General features: G+C 39.3%; 1 protein-coding gene across 1 annotated transcript in view; it reads right to left on the minus strand.

The window, feature by feature from the left end:
- Positions 1 to 5382: 5382 nt before the first annotated feature.
- The window catches only part of NOM1 (nucleolar protein with MIF4G domain 1), a 16029-nt gene continuing 1426 nt past the window's right edge, over positions 5383 to 19985 (minus strand). Inside the window, exons 2-12 of the mRNA XM_009322498.1 lie at positions 19841 to 19981; positions 18864 to 18988; positions 17726 to 17921; positions 15341 to 15664; positions 14716 to 14826; positions 13319 to 13486; positions 12566 to 12687; positions 8671 to 8803; positions 8173 to 8304; positions 7340 to 7449; positions 5383 to 6341 (exon numbers count right to left, since the gene is read on the minus strand). Coding sequence (XP_009320773.1) covers positions 6164 to 6341; positions 7340 to 7449; positions 8173 to 8304; positions 8671 to 8803; positions 12566 to 12687; positions 13319 to 13486; positions 14716 to 14826; positions 15341 to 15664; positions 17726 to 17921; positions 18864 to 18988; positions 19841 to 19981 — 1740 coding nt within the window. The 3' untranslated portion in view covers positions 5383 to 6163. The remainder of the gene's footprint in view (positions 6342 to 7339; positions 7450 to 8172; positions 8305 to 8670; positions 8804 to 12565; positions 12688 to 13318; positions 13487 to 14715; positions 14827 to 15340; positions 15665 to 17725; positions 17922 to 18863; positions 18989 to 19840; positions 19982 to 19985) is intronic.

Here is a 19985-nt window from a genome sequence, read left to right on the forward strand (position 1 = left end):
TTCTGTTGACCCTGATGCTGCCCAGAGAGGACACCTCTCTAGTTACTACAGATCCTTAGGGGTGCTCTTTGCTTTGGGGATGGGAGGAAGAGAGCTCTTTCGTCAGCTAAGGATGGCAAGACACCCGAAACCACCACTCCTTTATTCTTCCGGATCTTCATCTTTAGGACTGATAAACACACCTAGAGGTTACATTTGAGGGTGGATTTTAGCAGCAGAGGAATATGGGATGATGTTGAAAAAGCTTAATGTCCTCTTCTGCAAAACCTGTTACTCCTGTGCCTCCGACAGCTCCACGTCAGCCTTTGGGTAGCCCTGGCTCCTCCCTGGACGAGGCCATTTCAGAGAAAGTGTTACTCAGCATCCGTGAGGGTGTCAGAAACCTGGCCAGGAATAAAGATTTGCTTCTCCAGCCCTTAGCAGTCTGAAGGCTCCTTTAAACTCACAAACCTGGTGTAAGGTTTCACAAGAATAGGGCAGCCCAAGAGACATCGATGGGTCCAGTGTCTCTCCAGATCTGATTCTCACGTTGCTTTCAGACCACGGATAACAACATCAAACTGATTCAAAACCCGCAGCAGCTTTTGAGCCTACCTATTGCCTGCTGCTCAAGCTCTGAAGCGGTGGTGAAGAGCTCCCGAGAGCCTCCCTCGACAGCTTTTATCGTCGTAGGCAACGCTTATGATTCGCAATTGCTGCCCCTGCCTTTCTGCACTGCTTCCTAATCTCTGCTGCACAGTACCTGCACAGCATCCTTGGCGTAACAAAAATCTTCAAGAGACCAACAGGCTTAGTTTTATCTTCATCTGAACAAACCATTTAGTTAGGGAAATTTGGAAAGTACACACCATCTAGTCAACATTTTAAGGGTGAACTGAACTACAGAGTAAGGAAAAAAAAAAATCCATCCAGAATCTACGACTTTGGCTGAGTAGGAGAGATGATTTTGTGAATAAGACGCAAGCCTAGAAAATGTAATCAGGATGACTTATTTTTCCCCAAGGTGACACCGAGCATACCTTGGCTTATTGTCTCTATGCTAGAAAAATGCGTTGCTCCATCCCCTGACTGTAACTGAAGGCTGTTCCCACAGTGGGCATTACTGCCTCGTAACCATACTCCCTGTTATGTCACGCCGGAGCTGTGTGTGCCTGCACACCCAAGAGAGATTTGAGGGTACTCTTACTGTCTGAACAGTAAAACGTCCATAATGGAATTTTTAATGAAAAATGTGTCATGCTTGGAAATCTTTCACGTTTGAAAATGAAACAACCATTTCACTGTTACTGACAAAAGACTCCAAAGGAGCTATTCAAAAAAGATCTCTATTTGTAAGTTTTACTCTGTACTTCTAATTCTAGTTACGCTACTTAGTAATTTTTTAATATATTGGCCTAGAAGTCCTCCATTCGTACAAAGTGAGCTGGTTTTGGTGTGTGAACTGTTTTGTCCTAGGGCACAAGTTTTAAGGAGTATTTGGTGCCAGCTGGCTCTTCCTAAACTCATTCTTGAGAGATGCCCATTTCATTTCCTTAAAGCGTTATTAGGGAAACCACATGATATCCAATTCTGAATTGAGCATGCATCTAAATGAGTGGAAGGCTACTGTAATTAAAGCAAGGCTGCAGGTCGCACCAGAATTTGAGGATAGCACAGCTGTTTTATACGGGCAGCTGTGATGTCCATGCCTGCGGGCCTCACGGTAAACTAACCTTTACTGGAGGGCGGACGAAAGCTCCTCCAGGAGGTGAAATAATGAAAAGTGGCATATGGTAAAAGAGTCATATCTCTACATACAATTTCCTGAAATCAGTCCAACCCAAAAAGTCTTGGGTAAAACTTACACCCTGCCTTTGGAAAAGCGACCCTACGGATCAAATCGTCTCCTGAAAACAAAAGTGCTTCATCTACTGCAGGAAAAAATCACATATTGATTCTCGCACACACCGGACGTAGCCAGGCACTAAGCCGCTATTACACTCAATGCAACAAAAATTTGAGTATTAGAGTTGCCACTTGCATATTTATTAAGCTGAAAGCACTGTCGCGCACATTTGGCACCGCACTGCTCCCGGGCTGTAACTTTTCACATGCAAAGTTCACCCGTAGAACAATGCAAATCAAACGATCCCAGATGTGCTTTAAGTACAGTATTGAGTTGCACACTTTCGCTAGCGCGAGGCAGGGCAGACCCGCTTGCATCTGCGCTTTCGGAGCACGACTGATATCAACCCGTCACCTCCGGTGTGCAGGACAATGGAAAAATGTCAAGTTAAAAAAGCCCTGCAGATACTTGGCCCATTCAGGTGCGGTGTTAAAACCCTGCCAAAAGGACTTGCGTATGATTTATCAGCGTAACACTCTGGCCAAAGCTAAAAACCAGACTTTACCGCCCTGTTAATTTTGATACAGAAAACAGAGAAAGTTTAAAACATCGCTGTCCAGCTTAAAAGAAAACAAAACTTGAAACCGCGATAATAGCTATGAGTGGATGGTGCTGTTTAAAGGGAGAATTGAAATCTTCTGCTATTTTTTGCTAAAAAATCAAACATCCGGCTTTTAGTTAAATGCATCTAAAGCAAATCACGCTGTATTTTCCACTGGCTTGTCAGGAGTAAGGATTAGTGTTGAAACCGTTGCTGCTTGGTTTTCTAGTGTAGTGTATTTTGACCAGTTCAAAGCCCTTTTTTGCTCATGAAGCAGCAACTGCCCCAAACCTCCTTTATGGAAGAACTTTGGACATTTTAAGTGGCACCTCTCTTATTGGAACGATCAGGCAATGATTCTCACGGAGGTTTGATGTTGGCTAACAGACTAATACTCAATAGGGAGATATCTTGACATGCTCTATTCTGTGTATCATAGAGTAGTTTGGGTTGGAAGGGACCTCTAAAGGTCATCTCGTCCAACCCCCCTGCCATGGGCAGGGACATCTTCAACTAGATGAGGTTGCTCAGAGTCCCGTCCAACCTGACCTTATGTACGGGGTGTGTATGTGTGTTATCGAACATTTATTCCGCGGCAGACAAAGCAAAACGTATCCAAGCCCGGTGTAACTTCTCCAGCAGCCTCTGCTGGCAGGCAGTGCTTAGTGCGCAGTTTTGCAGGAAGCCGCTTGCCAGCATTTGGACTTGCTGCTGTGACAGAGACCTTACAGCACCGACAACCCTGCTGTGAGGAGGAGACGCTTTGGCACGACTAGCTTTGCTGGTGACACATTTTTTCTGCGGGGTTAAAAATATGCTAGATCTAAAAAATATGTATTATATATAATATATACTTATACATACATTTATACATATATAATATCTATAAAATATATTATGTATAAATATATATGTTTATATAAATATATATAAAAAGAAATATAAAGTAATCTCAGCTTTCCATTTCACATGTGCCTTATATCCTTGGGATGCGACTGGACCACAGAAGCGACAGCTTGCAGATGCGCATGCACATCAACAGCACACTCTGACGGGCCTTCCACCTCCGTCAAGCTGTGGCAGTCTGGCCAGTAGGACCACAGAAAAAATTGTTAAACATGGCAAGATCCAAGACTCAGGAATTCACATTTACCTTAGAATTGTCAAATTTCTGTTTGACAGTTATTGTCTGTCAAATCACATCTGAATGTGATTCCCTCACTGAATCACAGCGAGAGGACGGGACTTACGCAGAATGGCCCGCAGCAACTGTCCTTGTGCCACGACTACGGCACTGTGGACTGGCAGTGTATTTTGGCTGCTTTCCTTGAAAATTCAGGTTTTCAAAAAAAGTTACATTTATACATAAACGTGACAAATGTAAAAGCTGCAGGCAGATAAAAATCAGTTTTCTTCAGAAACAAAGCAATAGCTCTAATAACTCCTAAGTTTGAACAGAACATACTAGCTGTTTGGAATAAATAATAACTAATGCAAGTCTCGGCTTAAAAAAAATAGCAATCGTAATTTTAGACTGCAAGGTTAAAACCATCTCCTCTAATTGCATAGCAACACCTGCATCACACTGCCTCAGGCAGCTGCAGCAAGTGAATAGGCTCGGACCCATAAAACACTAGGCAATCTTTCCACGAGCAGCAAAGGTGGTCAATGCCGATTGCCAAGCAAAGCATTCAAACAAGGAACCGGCAGCTCGTCACCGTTAATTTAAGGAAGATGTTTCAAGGTTTATCCCGAAGAGCAAAGTTGCCTCAACCTCCCGGCTAGAGCAATGTGTTTCCATTTATGTGGTATTAAACCACAAACATGCTGAAATGCCGGGTCTACCTAAACTCCTGCAAAAAAGGTAATTAATTAGGTGGCTGCTGCAGTCTAAGGGGAGCAATTTTTACTCACCAAGGTCCCATGCATTCCACAGCAATCAGTTTCTAGGGACTTGCACAGATTTTCTCCCCAGTCCAGCCTCCAAAACTAAAACACGAGGTTTGGCATGGTTGTTTGCAAGGGAGCTGTTTACATGCACTCTCCAAAGTTGTGACTTTTGTATCCATCAAAATAGTGTCAATTCTTCTGCTGCCCATACTTTTGTTAATTGGTATGAATTTTAGAAATATTTTAACTCATTTTTTTTTCCTCTTCTGCCTGTTGCATGTAAGATGCAACTGAGGGGAAATGGCCAGTTTTGTATGCTTAAAAGCTGCCAATGGTACAAAACAGGCTGAAGAAAGCATCTTGCTTTGTTCTTTTGATAGTAATCTCTTCTGTGTCAGTTGTTACCGTGCTAGTGTAACCCGCGATTTTGAAGCTGGGTGTCCCTGCTCCCAGGACACCCTGTTCCCTACAACGTGCCCTCTCCAATGGAGGAAAGGTGAGAAAAACAGCTCCCTGGCTGCTGGGGGAAGCACTCCTCTGCCTGAAAACATTACTCATACAACTGAGCAAGCAGAGTATTCTACATTCAACTCTTTGATTAAAAACTTAAAAAAACTCAAAAAATTCTTGTCCACCTCTCTTGCTGCGGAACTGAAAATTTTCTGGAGGATGCCTACTGGGAGCAAATTTTCCCAACAGGGACAGATCCAAAGCAGCTGAATAGATCAACTGGTATCAAATGCAATTAGGAGGCACCATAAGCGAGCGGACTACTGAACAGCAGAGGGCAAGCCTGGTTGTAGAAATAGGGCTAGCAGCTCTCCCACAGGTAGATTATGCAGATGCAGCGCACACTGCAGAGGAGAAAGTGCTTCCCCTCCTCCTCCCAATTTAAGGTCATTCCTTTCCTGGCAAGCCAGCTAGAGTAAAGCTAATACAAACAGCAAAGCCTTTAGAAAAATTGCAGTTTAATGCGTAGTGGTAAGGTGACAAAAAAACCAAACCATTAACACTGAGTGTTACAGAAAGAAACGTACACGATTTTTTTTTTAAAGCATCTGCATGGAAAATGCAAGCAAATTCTTAAGGAAGGTATTCTCTTATTAAAAGACTCATATTATTCTTTATGCCTAGAAAAATCTGATTAACACAAGTGATTAGGCAACTCCAATTTTAAAGCTGTGAAAAACAGGCTAAAAGAACAAAAAGACTATGCTGTGATCTCTAAACCCAATACAATTGGGCAAAGTCAGATCTTCAAGTCCTTTTACTACAGCTTTGAATCCAACTGAAGATCTTTTCCTGACCCACAGTCAGGTAAACAATTCACAGAATTAGCAGATAACTTCAACACTTTAAGAAAAAAGTTGATTTCTTCCAAAACTGACTCACCAGTACTTATGCCATCTAGTGGCCTGTTTCTTCAGGCAAGTACAATGATTAGTTATTAAAAGCCTTTGGTTAAGGCTGCTTCTTTAACATACAGTGGTCAGTATCATGCTATTATTTTAAATTAACGGTTAGAATACGCAATGCAGAACGCTACTGCTGACTGGGAGTATCACAGAAGAGAAATTCAACATCTTCTGCAGATGCTAACCATCACCACGAATCACCTGTACTAAAAAGGGATGTGGCAAAGATATCTTCCCTTTCTTCAGAAAGGCCTTGCATCACCTTCAATTAAACCTGTAACTAGTGTGCAGAGCAAGGTAACTGTTTACATCAAAAAATGGATCCTTTAGAGTAACACAGATCTTCTCAATTATTTGGGTCTGAAAGACTAACAAAGCCTTGCATCTCCACGCAGACCTAGTTTTTCCATATGTTTTATTAGAAAACCAGAACTATAGCTTCAATTTGGGTTCTTTTGCTTGCAAAGCCTTGGTAGCTAGCTCAACTCTTTCTTTTAATAAGCTAGCTTCTTCAGCACTTTTTTGGGCTTGTACGTTTTTCAGTAAGAAGTGAGTAAGGAAGAGTTTCAAACTTTCCCGTAGCATTCCCAGTTTGGGGTTGTCAGATATCCTGAAAGATACAGATCAAAAATAGTATTTAGTCTTCTACTGTTTCATAAGCTTCTTGATTTTTTTCTTTATCTTCTTCAAACAGAGACATAGAAAAAAATCCAACCTATAAAAGGAGCTTTTCTGAAGAGGCTTTCAAATTACCAGTAAGTCTACATCGCTTTGGCAAACAGCCCAAACACACTCAACATACCATTGATCCTCAACAATAAAATGGAATATTGGAGTCTTAGACTTGCTTTATGTAAACAATTACATTACAGCAGCAAACGAGGCAAACACCACGTTTGAGCTTCCTTGTGGTGCAGCGTTAACAGTTGAAACATCATCACCTAATTTTTTTCTAACTTTATGTGACATTGCAAGTTTAATACAACAAAATCACGGAATCACAGAATAATTTAAGTCAGAAAGGATGTTGGCAGGTCATCTTGCCTGACTAACATCCAGGTGTGCTCAGGTTGCTCACAGTCTTATTCACTCAAGTCCTAAGTATCTCCAAGGATGGAGATGCCTCTCCAGGCAACCCTGCCCCATATACAAAAATAAGATTTTCCAGACAATGTTGATTTAAAAAAAAAAAATCCTCCAGACCTTTCCCTCATTAGTATTTCTTTATTCTTCCTTCTTACATCTAAAGATACCTTCTAGGAAAGACTGCTGGGAGAGTGAATCCCACTGCACACAGATGGTAAAGCAATAAGGAAAGCAGGTAACTACAGAGCTCTGCTCATGGAAGTCCTATGACCAAAATGATACATTGAATATCTGAAAGCCTTATTTTGTATAACACTTCTCACAGTTGTATCTGTATCAGAGCCTGTACTAACACACAAATGATATGCTTTCCCCCACTCACCCAGAAAAGCTTACTTTTTAAGGGATGGCTGGCTGATCTTTGGAAAAGGCACTGTATAATTCCAAACAAAATAAGCAAACTTCTTATCTTCTTAATTACTACTCACCAAGGGTTCCCTGGAGAGATCTCTGATCACTTACCTCACAAAAATGTCACTAAGTTCTTCAGCATCTGTTTTGATTAACAGCATGCTTAATACTTGTCGCAAGAAACGGACTTTGGGTTTATCTAGTTCACTGAATTCAATTACCTAGTGGAGAGAGAGGGAGAGAGACAATTAGATTAATTCAAGTATTTCAAACAGCTGAATTCTCTTCTAAATGAACAGCTTTTAGCACACCAACTGGCCTCCCATATATACACTGAGTCTTAAGTTTGGCACAGAACAATTAGCTGAGAACACTGCCTCCAAAAGCCAATCAGTAAGGAAGCAGAGAAGTTTCTAAGAAATAACCTGTCTACTAGTACCAGAATACCGGATATAATTTCTCAATTAGATAAATACTTCAGAAGCACCTAGGTCAATCCATATAACTGCCTGTTTAACACATTTCAGCTATTCTTCTAATAAAACTCTATGGACTCCCCATTCTGAAATCCAAGTGCTCAGTAGATTTCTTTCTGGTCTAATGAAAACCAACATCAGCTAAAAAGCATAGCACAGAATCCACTGACAAATGAAGGGGGCCTCAGTTCCAACTCTGGATACTCTAAAGAAAATAACCTTACAACTGCTTTAGACATAGAATTGTAGACTTTCTGTATGCCTGGGTCACCACAGGTTCCCTTTTCCCCAAAAGACAGCATTACCGTAATCAATTAGATTAATTTGGTAATTTCAGAACAAATTTTGTCTTAGCTTATAACCATGAACAGCCGAAGCACCAGCTAGGTAACAGAGAAAATACATTTTCCATAGAACTGGCAAATGCAAGGAAAACACAGAAGTATTTTGAAAAGAAAACACACCAACCTTAAGAACTGAAAGTGGCAATGATTTTGCCCTTAATAAGTGAGCCAACAGTGAAACCAAGTTGGAGATGGCAGTGGCTGACAGGTTTTCCAAGTCTCTGATTTTGTCCCAAATACTAAACTGAAATGTCACCTAGGTGTCAAAGGAAAAAAAAAATCCTACAAATCAAGTGACCATTTAAATGAGTATCAACATAACAAAACCTTTCGACCTTCTATTCTTTATGAGCCCTCTGTTAATTAACAGAGATGCTTGATCAGACTGTTCAATTCTTTTAAAATGTGTAAAACAGAGGAAAGCAAACCTTCTGCAGTAGTTATTTTATTTCCTATTCAGATCTGACCATGAGTATGCCTCACTGAATGCATAGCTATACCAGCAGAATTTTTCCTCAGGATCAAGATCTTAACTGGCATGCGTCCCTTCTCAGGTATTTAGTAACTGTCTTCCAAACTGCAATAATGACACTAAACCGAAGTAGAAATAGATTTTCTTCACCTGAAATCGTCTTTCATATTCACAAAACTTGTTAGCCAAAAATGCATAGAAGGGGTTATATGTCTTCTCCTGTAAGCAGCAGTAGAGGATAACATGAACAATTTCTCTCTCCTGCTGATCTTTCAGTCCAAGCCTAGAACATAGCAAGAGAATGAGAATCGTTTAGTAAGGAAAAAATTACTGCCACAAAGCAAGAGCTACAGTCAACATCCGAGAGAAATACTAAAAAAACCTCCAAATGCCACATTAAATTTTACTTGTGGGCTAAATCAGTATCCTGGTATGGCAATATGGAAATGCTACAGTATTATCGGTGTTAAAGGAGTGGCTGCAAAAGCATGACCTCAGCAGACAAAAGTGGAATGATACAAGTATAATTACCCCCAGGGAAGGAAAGGTAGCCCACTCCACGTTTGTAGCTCTCCATGAAGAAAAACAGCGGAGAGGGCCCTGTCATCATGGAGTCCTGTGCTTTTGAACATAGCAGTAGTACTGCAGCAAGTGCTGCTGCATGGTGTACCAATACGAAGGTTGAATAGTGAAACAAGACCTGTAGGACTTGTTGTGGTTATCTCACACTTTTACCTATTGTCATAGGAGGGAAAAGAGCCTTTGGATCAGTATAAGCCTATTTAGAGAAACATACCCAGGGCCCTTCACTTCTGTGGTACTTAATAGGGATAAGAAAATATTTTAAGATGTTTTTCCTACTTGGTGAGATGAATCTTTTCATCTCTAGGTCAACTCCATGCTACATAATACTTGAAATTCACTGTTGTTTGACAGTAGCCTAAGAGGATGCAGTCAGTGATTTCAAACCACCTTAAAAAAAAAAAAAGCCTGAAGAAAACAGTCAGTATCAACAGTATTTATGTTGGCTGCCTCAGCATAAAAGCCAAGGACTGAACAGCCTGCCCACTTGAACAGCTGACCAGTCTAAAAGAGGGCTGAGACGCTTTGGCAGGGAATGGTAACTAACTCGCAATGCACCTGTTCTGTGAATAATATGATTTAGCTTCCAGGGCTGCCAAATGCTTGGCAGCATTAAAACCAATTAAAATGAAAAATGCTTCATATTATAATCTGAAAACTGTCAAACAAAATTCTTTTCATTGCTTCAAGCTCAAGTTTCTTATGGCATTAGTATAACTCAAGTGTATTTTCTAACTAAGTTTGACTCCACTGGAACTTGCTCTACAGTCTGTAAAGTACAGTTTGTCATTGCTTGAGTCTAATATCCCTCGTTTGTATACACCTCCAGACATCTGCCATTGCATTTGATCACAGACATGTACCAGATTAACAGAGAAAATATTGTCTTTCAGCCAACCCCCCCCCAGAATTTAAGGTTTTACAATAGGAAAATCTGGGATGATTTCTAGGCTGATTGCTAATGAGCGGTGAAAACTTAGAAGTCTGCTTCTCCAAAAGAGACCAGCACTCTAAGTGCTGTGTCTGTGATACAATTCACTTGTTCTCCCATCAGCCAAGTTCTATCTGATTTTATCACAGAGCAACAAAAGTTTTTTTTTAAAAAATACACAGGTTTTCAGCCACCGGACATGCATTTAATAGATGACTTGTGAAGTTACATTGCAATCACTGATTTGGCACACCCTCCTTTTCCTTGTTCATCATCACTTCTATCATGACTTGCTTATTTAGGAAATATTCATGTTGCCAGATGGTTGTAACCAAGTAAATCAGCACTTTGATGCTCAATTTTGTTCTTGCCTTCACTTCTTCACAGAGCTAGCAGTATTTTCTCTGTTCAGACCTAGCATTCCTAAACATCTAAATTTAAGAGTCAGGATTGTCTTTCACTGCTGAGCTTCACCGTAAACCTGTACAGATTTCATAAGCCTGATAATCTCAGATAAAGAATGTGCAACCATCTCACCTATTAAATGATTCATGACTTAACAAGATTCCCATGGACTTGTATGTCTTGATCACTTTAAGAATTTCCCCTTGTATATGGGATAACTGCCTCTGAAGTAGATTATTTGTCACCAGCAGAAGCCGGCCTCTAAGTAGGCTAGTTATCATCAGCTGAAGCCCAAGACTATCATTGCCTTTAGATCAAAAATAGCAATACTCAAACCCACCTTTTAAAAGTCAGTTCAAATGATTTTCGTAGTCACATACTCGCTATCCTGAATTACACACCACACTACAACAGGATACCTAAGACTTTTACAAGTTTCAGTTTTTTGTGAGATGTAAAGTTTCTCAAATTCTTCATCTCTATGAAATAGCTTAAAAAATTGCCTCTTCATCAAACTTAAGAAGCATTCATTCCCCCTCATGTGTGAATCTGTGGTTTGTGAAGGAGGTGCGGCCTTCCAGCTGATGAAATAGATCAAGTCTCACGCTCTTCTTGTCTCCAGTGATGTCTCCAGCCCTCCCTTTACATTGACACTTCTGCAATCACAAGCTGAGCCACTTCAGGGAGCTGTTCTAGCTTCAAACTAATTACTTTCTTTTGATGTAAGGAGGATAAAGACAAGCAGAACTATAGCAGCATGGATTTAAATGGTTTAAATTATCATTTAACCATACCTCAACTCTGCCAGAGATCTAGCAGCAGATGAATCAAGCCCAGTTAAAAATATTTCTTTATGTATTTCTCAGGCTCTTCCTCATGAGACTGACATCAAACATACGAATATAAATTCCCATACACGCTGGAATGCACGTTCATATTAAAGTTAACTCCTTCACTGAAAATTCTGTGTACTTTCCATTATACTCTGCCGGACGTGGGCAGATTTGAGAATTCCTCTCTCTGAGCTCGCTGTATAAAAATCAGTATGAACACACACCAGGCAATCTGCAGACAGAGTTTTCCTGCCAAGCCTGTATGTATACAGATTTGTACACTAGTTTAAATAGCATGGATGAGAGTCAAGGATCAATTTGCAAATTGAACTACCAGGTCTTGGCAAGAACTGCAGCAGCAGCAGCTAATTTCTTTTAATTGAACAGGCCATATTAAGATATTGGAATGACTCCATCACAGTCTTAAATCCAAGCTGTGTTTTGCAGAAGTGGCATTTAATCAAATATTAGTTGACTTTATTACAAAGTCTGTTTTGGTTTGGTTAGCAAATTAAATAATTGCATGCCATCCTGGTAAGACAATTCCCTTGAATTACAAGGCTGCAATAGAAAAGTTCAGACCTGATCTCTCCCCTCCCAGTTACTGCAGACTTACAATTAATATTCTGACAAACACAAAGAATAGCTTAGTTTGAGCTTTTCCTTGATCACATCTTCTTCTAAAGAACTGTTTGCCAAGTGGTAAGGAAACTGGTCTTAACATGAAATGTGATCCTGGAGCAAATCCAAAGCTAATAAATTCTGCAAGAAGGAAGTGGAGGTGCTAGAACACTACCAGGTCATGCAAGTATCGACAGAGACCTACAGGATGGCTTAACAAGGTGGCAAGAAGTAAAGAAAGTTGCAGTAGTACGGAAATCCAGCGACAAAACCAAGAGGTGTTCTGAAGGGGCTTCTGGTCTGCCTCTGCAAGGAAGCAAGCCTGCAACAGACTTCCATCCGCTAGACCGGGATGCACGCCTTCAATGCAAAAAGATACAGGCTTCTTAAGTCAAAAGATGCTGTAAATCACAGTTACAGACATGAGTGACAGTAACAGGGGCTAGTCCTTTCCTCTGACTGCCAGTCAGTTCTGCCTGCACCCTACTAGTCCTTACACCAGGGTTTTGGTCCCTCTCCTATCCTTTTACACTACATAGATCCCTAGCTATGCACTTCTTTAATTGTATTATCAATTAAATGCTCTTAAGCCTAGACCAGCAAATGTTATTTTTCCAATCCAGCTTATGCTATTTTTAGTTCTGGGCTGTCTTCTGTGCTAGTCTGCACTTACTTGAGAAGCTTTTCAAAGGCATCCAGGAAGTCTTCACTTGTCATCAAGACACAAAAAATACTTCTCCTGATATCAGTGTTCATTCTCTGCTTACGAGCAAGCTCCATTATCTTTGAACTCACCTGAAAAAGAAACAATTAAATGCTATTTTATTTATGTTTGCTTTAAGAAAGCTATTTCTGTACAGCCTCTACTAAGACCATTAATGAAGATCTCCAGTAAACTATAGAGCATCAATCCAAAGGTCCTGAGCTTTTGTCCAGAGGCACAGGCATCATCAGGAGCTTTTTCAACTAGGGAAATATATTTTAATGTATTTTAAGTGTGCCAATTATTTTTAAGATGTGCTTCTCTAATGCAAGTCGCCATGACCATCTTACCACACTACCTTTAGAGTCAGCTTAGATATATGCCACCCACGGACAGACAACACTACCTGTCAGAATTCATACTAGCAAATCCATTTTAGGTCAAGTCTTTTCTTCCACTTACATAACAAGTTACTTCTGCAATTCCACAGGATAAGAAAAAACAAGCTATACCATAATATTTGTAGTAACAGCTCTTATGAAGCACATGAATACAACATTTTGAAAAATGTAAGAGAAGAATTTTCAGTCCAAAAATCTTAGTCTTACAAGAGTCCATGAAGGTTTTTTTGATGGGCTCCGATATGAACCTATTCACCTGTATGAAGAATATTCAAAAGATCACAAACACTTAGACTGCTAATCCAGCACTGCTTGGATTTACCTTTCCTATATGCAGTTTCTGCTGAGTCTTGCTGTTTGTATCATTGATCATTGGCGCTCCACTCCAGGACGACCCTACGATCCACCAGCGACCAACCTGATCAGCACTGAGGAGAGATTCCAGGGAGACACGGAGCTGAGTTTCTTTTCCAGAACCACTGCTGTGAACCTTGAATAACAACACACAAAAAATCCAAAAGCTTTTATTTGAAGCTTTCTTTAAAAAAAAAAAAACAACAAATACTTTAATTACTTAAAATTACTTTAAAACAAATAACTTAATCTCCACAAAGTTCTTCATATTTCCCCCCCACAACCTTTAGTTTCAGTCAGCAACCTAAAAAGAATTTTTGAGTTTCCCAAATGCTCTAATTTCTCAAATACAAGTTGCTTAAATCTACATTTAGAAGCTCGTGGTTTGTTTGTTTTTTAAAAAAAGAGACAATCAATTAAAAAGTAGCCATCTTCCAATCATAAAACTTGATTAGAACTCAGACTTGATGCTGACATTGAAAATCAGTTGCAGCATCTTACAGTCTGGACATGATTTTCCTTCTGAACACTTGTGATCAAATAAAATGACGTGACAAACTGCCTTAAGTTTTGTACAACTCAAACAACAAAAAGTTTACTCTTCGAACAAAGTAAGAATTTTCAATAAAAGAGGCTAGAAGCATACTAAGAGGACTGTGAAAATTTAAGAGAGGAAATTCTACAAAACTAGGTTGCCTACCTTATTTTTGCCTGGCCTATTATCACTGATGTGCACATCCTGCACTTACAAATTTCTGAAAAATAAGATTCTCTAGGTGTTGTAGACAAGTAGTGTAATTTTCAGGTTGGAGATACAGTGACTCTAAAACCAGATTCAAGTCTTGTGAAAATGAATTAGTTCTCAATCCAAAGAGACAATTACTTTCATGCATTTTGTACTCGGTTGTTCTAGACAAACTGCCCTCTCTCCGCCAAAAAAAACAAGAAAGAAAAAACATTCAGGTTTTCAGAAGTGTTAGACTTCCAAAATAATTCTGGTGAAGTTAGGAGCAGGTGCCTGCATCCAAAATCTATGGAAAAAGGAACTTGTCATAATGACTCATTTCTTCTGCACAACCATTAAACATCCCACAATCTCTTTTTCAAGTATAGGACTTTGAGGCAAAGTCTTTGGCTAAGTATTATGTCCTTTCTCAAACTGTTCTGCAGAAGGCTGGTTGACTGCTGACTAAACTTGGACACAGGAAATAATACTTAACAATCTAAGAAGTGATTTTTGTCCACAAGGGTTTCAGAATGTTAAATGAATTAAAAAATACTATAGCCCATCAAGCCAACGTACAATACAAATAATTACTTCTGGTTTAAGAACAGCTATACTACATATGTCAAGAAAGTTCTCACCAGTGTTCTTTGCAATTTGCGGAGTTTTTCAACTGGTTCAGGATCATAACCAGGAATCTTACGCATGTCATTATTCCTTAGTGCCAACATAGTCTCTAGCATAAAACGAACCTATTGGGAAAGAAATATTTCTGTGGATTATATGCTGCGAGTTTCTTTAATAAAGTAGGAAGTGTACTTTGAAATTACTATTCTGTGAGAATAAACTCAGCTGGCAATATACATCAAAATTTAGACTACATGAATACGAATACAGAGAAGGATGTTTATTTTAACTCCTATTATATTCGTGTTCAAGCTTCAATTCAAAGCTTAATCTGCTAAACACCGTGCCTCAGTGACCATCTTTTGAAGTGTACAAAGTATCACAAAGCAGAAGCACTGTCCATTGCGTAAGACACAAAACAGCCCTAGTCTCAGCCATTACAAGCATTTTGGTGTCTGTGTCCTAAGAACTAATGGAGAAAGACAGACAAGAAGAATGCAAATAACTGAATGCAACAACTGAACGCTAACGGTAACTTAGAATCTAAATAGAGAGTAGCAGAAAACATTTTGGTAAACTAGCACAAGTGCTTATTAAAGTCTATTCAGAACAGAAAATCTTCAAAAACCACACACATACCCTAGCCTGATCCTGGAGTTTCTTCTCTGCTGTGTTTGCTTTCCTCTGGGCTTCAGTGATCAGTTCCTTCAAAGCCAACGCATCATCTTTTCTTAAGGAAAAGCCCACGTTTTTCAGAAGAAACAAGATCAACTCAATCTCTTTTTCAGTGAAAGTGCTAACAAGCTTTTTCAGAATATCAAAGATCAGCAGGGAATGAACCACATGGAAGTTATACAGATGAGCAATCAAGGCAAGCAGATTTTCACATTCTTTCCCTTCAGCATCACTCCTACAGAGTTCATCAAATTTCTTCACCACGGCTTCCAAAAAGTGAGCACCGACCTGGCAATAGTTCCATTAAGGGGAGAAAAAAAAAATTTAAAAAAAATCCGGCAGTTAACTGTAAGTAGATTTTACAGACATCTGTAAAACATTCATTTTTGGGGCACTGCCACTATTAATTTTAAAGAAATATTGTTGCTCCTCTCAACCAATATGGACATTCTACATTTACATATACAAATATCTAAGTGTGATGTTTTCTTGAAGTATATGTTATTTACACCTCATATATGCCATCCAGTTGCCTTTTAAAGTCTGTGCTAGAAAAGCAAATGTTATGAACCTACAGTCCACATACATCAGAATTTGTTTACATAATTTTCATGGACACATATTAGCATCTTCCCAGCTGTCAGGCTAGCATGCTGTTACTGCTAGTCATTCATCCAGTAAAAGCTGCATGTCAAAAACCAAACGCGTCACAGAGTTCAGCATTCCAGAACAAAATCTTTAACAGGAGGGTAAAAAATAGTATTGTAAAACAACCCCCACCATACCAAGTTTTCACAGTTGCTGAGCATGCACTTAGGCTGATTTTGAAGTGGGGATAAGTCTTAGCCATTTGTCAGTGCTACAGTTGGGAAAAGAAATTTTGCAAAATCTGTATTTGTGAAGAGAGAACTGATGCTGAAGACTGGAATTAGAAAGCATACCAAAATATAGGTAGGTAATGAACACATTACTGCTAAACAAGACTCCCCTCCGTTATCATGGTGCTAATATTTGCTGATTGTTCTTATGAAAACCAGAAGTCCCAGTAGCAGTACTGACTTGCATTACAAGCCTTGACCAGCTTAGGTTTTAACTATCCAATGATCACATTGCACAAATGTATAAACACAGTTACTGGAATCCCAACTTCTGCATTGCTCAAACTAATTGTAAATGCAGCTGCACTATCACACTTCCGTGTAATGCATATTCTACATTTATTTTACAGAAAAAATAATGGGGCTTTATAGTATACTTAAATACTACAGTCTTAGATTCAAAGATGCTGCGTAACAGAGTCAGTAGTACAGCAGACAGTCTGGATATCATCTGCCTATTTCTAATACCTATTAGCATATCTATAGCTAAAACCTATTACTAGGTATTTTGCACAGTGTCAACTTCTAAAAAGATTGTGTTTCTCTTAAAACAGCATTGTAATATTACGTTATATTTGCAGTCAGAACTGCCTTTCAAGCAGCAAAGAGGAACAAAAAAAGTTTAATGGCAAGGCTGCATGGAGAAAGCTGCTGTAATTGCACCCATCTGATATTTAATACAGTTTCAGAGACAGCATTCAGGTCACTATAAGACAAACAGAAGAACCTGCATTGATACATCTTTTGCATTGCGATGTACAAAGAAAATGTAACTTGATGGAAACATGGTGCTGAAACACCTCGGTTTCCTGAAAGACATTTCACTGAAATTAGCTAAAATCTTCCCTTTGACATCAGTAGTTTCAGCTTCTTAACAGTAAGCAAGAGATATTTTATTTCAACCATTCATCAGGCTTAAAAACACAAAAGAAAAACCTCCAAAAAATTTGCCATGCTTTTTGAAGTTTCTGATATTCTGGAGTCATTGATATACCTAGTTAATTCCACTGATGATTTGCATAACTGGGCTTAAAAAGGGACTTTTTCCACTGATATAAAAGGATTTCTGTAACTGTAGTGCTTTCCTTATCTGGATACACATCATTCAAGAACAATACCCTCGTATACCACAGAGAACAGAAATGGATTAGTGTAATTAAAGAGGAGAAAACTTGAAGCTTAAAAAAATCAGTTTTATGGATGCAGAAAGATTTTGATGAAAAAAAATGATGTTTTTATAACTGATCAGCGGTAACTCATGGAGGAAATAAATTAATTAGATAAAGCAACAGATGGTCCCTTTCACTTGTGGACACCTAGCAAATAAGCTACAAATACCGATGAAATTCAACTAGAAATGCTTTTTAGTGACACACAATCAAAAATTAAAAGGCAATTCAAATAAAATATCAAGAAGAACACTCTACAATATGTATTATTAAACAAAATTAGTCCCAACCACAAGAATTACCTCAATTCCTACATTATGATGAAGAATGCTGACCAAAAGGACATGCTCCATCATCAATCTCGCAGGCATGGCAACTGCAGTAACACAAGCATTCATGAGAATATCTGTCAGAGTTTCATTCATGTCCTTTCTGCTGTTGGCCATGTAGAGCTCTTCCATCTGTCCACTAATGGAGGACAAATTCGGTTCACTCAACCTATTGAGAAACAAAACCCAATGTTCACTTCTTCTCTTTACACGGTTCCACAATTTTCAATTTACCCAACAAACAACCTATTCTTTTTAGAGAAACTAGCTTGGCTTAAGAAGAAAGATTGAAAAGATGACTGGAAAGGACCTTTTGTATTTTGCTGTGTTCACTAAACTAAAATAATACAACATATGTTTAATTTTTTTTTTTTTTTTTTAAGTATTTACATGTAAAAACAGATTAGTGGCAGTATTTACAAAGCACTGTCAATGTGCTTACTGTCACGCTGAACAGACTTATTAAGAAAACACACTTTGTTCTTAGCAGTTGTAACTATGGCACATCACAGTCTTTGGACAAATTAAGTATGAAAATACTTCATACTTTTCTAACATACAAGGTGTACCAAATTGTAAACGACTGAACAAACTGCATACTGTAGTCTGCACTTTACAGATAACATAGATAAAAGAAAATGCCAATAGATTTCTTATTTTAAAAATACTCCAAAATTAAAACGCGTGAAAGCGTCAACTACTTTTTCTGTTCTTCAGTACTTTAAGCTATGAAGTGTTGCTCCTCCTCAGTTGTAGCGCTGGAGAAATTTAGTTTAAAAAAGAAAATCATGCTCTTTTTGGGGGAGTTATAACTCACACTACGAGGTTTTTTTTATAGGCATACTCCAACTGACACTTAGGATTATATCTAGCACTTGCAGGCAACTGCTGTGTGGAATTCAGTCCAATCTTAAATTTATTTTCTAGATTTTCCAACTTCTATAATGACCAACTTTGAAGAACTTATATCAACAAAGATAACTAAGGATAGCAGACATGATTGCCAACCTAAAATCGGTTTGTGAAAAGTCACATCCTTGCCACTTTTCTTTGAATGATGAGCACTGTCACATCGAACCAGAAAGATTAATGACTTTCCTCATTACATTACCTATTAATGAGACCATTCACCATTTTCTTCAGTCTTCCCAATTCTTCTCTTTTCTTGTCATCTAGTGTCTCCTGAGCTTTCCTTACTTGAGGGGGAACATACTTCGTAGCACTGTGATCATGACTCTTACCAGGAAAACAATAAAATAAGGTACCAAATGAGACTAGTATCTTAAATCATAAATAGAAATGTGTATTTGTGTTCAAATAAGACTAATATACCAAACTTTTAGTTAAGTATATATTTTACCACCTAATAACTAATGCCAAAGGAACAACTTCACACAGAAAAGAAGCATGCAACAAGTTACTGCTTACAACCAACCTGACGGCAGCAAAAAACCTTTTCCTTTACGTGAAATTTCCTTTAAGTTATTGTAATTAAAACCTGGCATCTTCGGTCTTGGTTTTATCCAGGTTTTATTAGCTGCAGACATACTAACAGTTTAAGTTAGTGCCATGCCAGCTAAATGACCCATTTGGCCTCCTCTCCTCCACCCGTGCCACAAGACCTAAAGCAGGCAGAACCTCTGGGATCATCCAGAAGAAGTAACACTTCAGTTTGCAAAAGATATTAATTTTAATGTAAGTTCTCTTTGCTCTTAGCAGAAGTGTTTAATCATATTCTTAAACTCTAAAGCCACTGGGGTAGTACCACTGTTTTGCTCCTTTTATTTGCTGATCTCATATGCAGAGAGAAGGCTACAGGCCCTGTGCTTTAGGGTATTATCTGCCAGCATCCTGACTTGGGGGAACGCTACCCTCCACGCCTAACAGTTGTCCCTAGGACCTGGCAGGCCTCTGAAGTCAACCCTGTTGTTGGGCCCGGCGCCGTTTTGACCCATGACAACACTCTGCATGGCCTGACTAGACAGCAAACACCTGTGCTTTACAGAGGTGATGTAAACTCTGCTTTATGGTCAGGTTGTGCCATGTGCTTTGAGAAGCAGGTTTGTGTTATCTGAGGCGAACACCTACCTCCTCCTCGCCCGGGGGCTCGCTGGCCTCAGGCACCCCGCAGTCCTCGGGGGACGAGGACGAGCTTTCGCTCTCCCACTCTCCCTCCACACCATCCCCCTCGGAGGGGTCTGAGGCGTCCTCCGGCTCCTCCTCGTCGTCCTCC

This window comes from Pygoscelis adeliae, unplaced genomic scaffold (assembly GCF_000699105.1).
Source record: "Pygoscelis adeliae isolate BGI_AS28 unplaced genomic scaffold, ASM69910v1 Scaffold123, whole genome shotgun sequence".
NCBI classification, from domain to species: Eukaryota; Metazoa; Chordata; class Aves; order Sphenisciformes; family Spheniscidae; genus Pygoscelis; species Pygoscelis adeliae.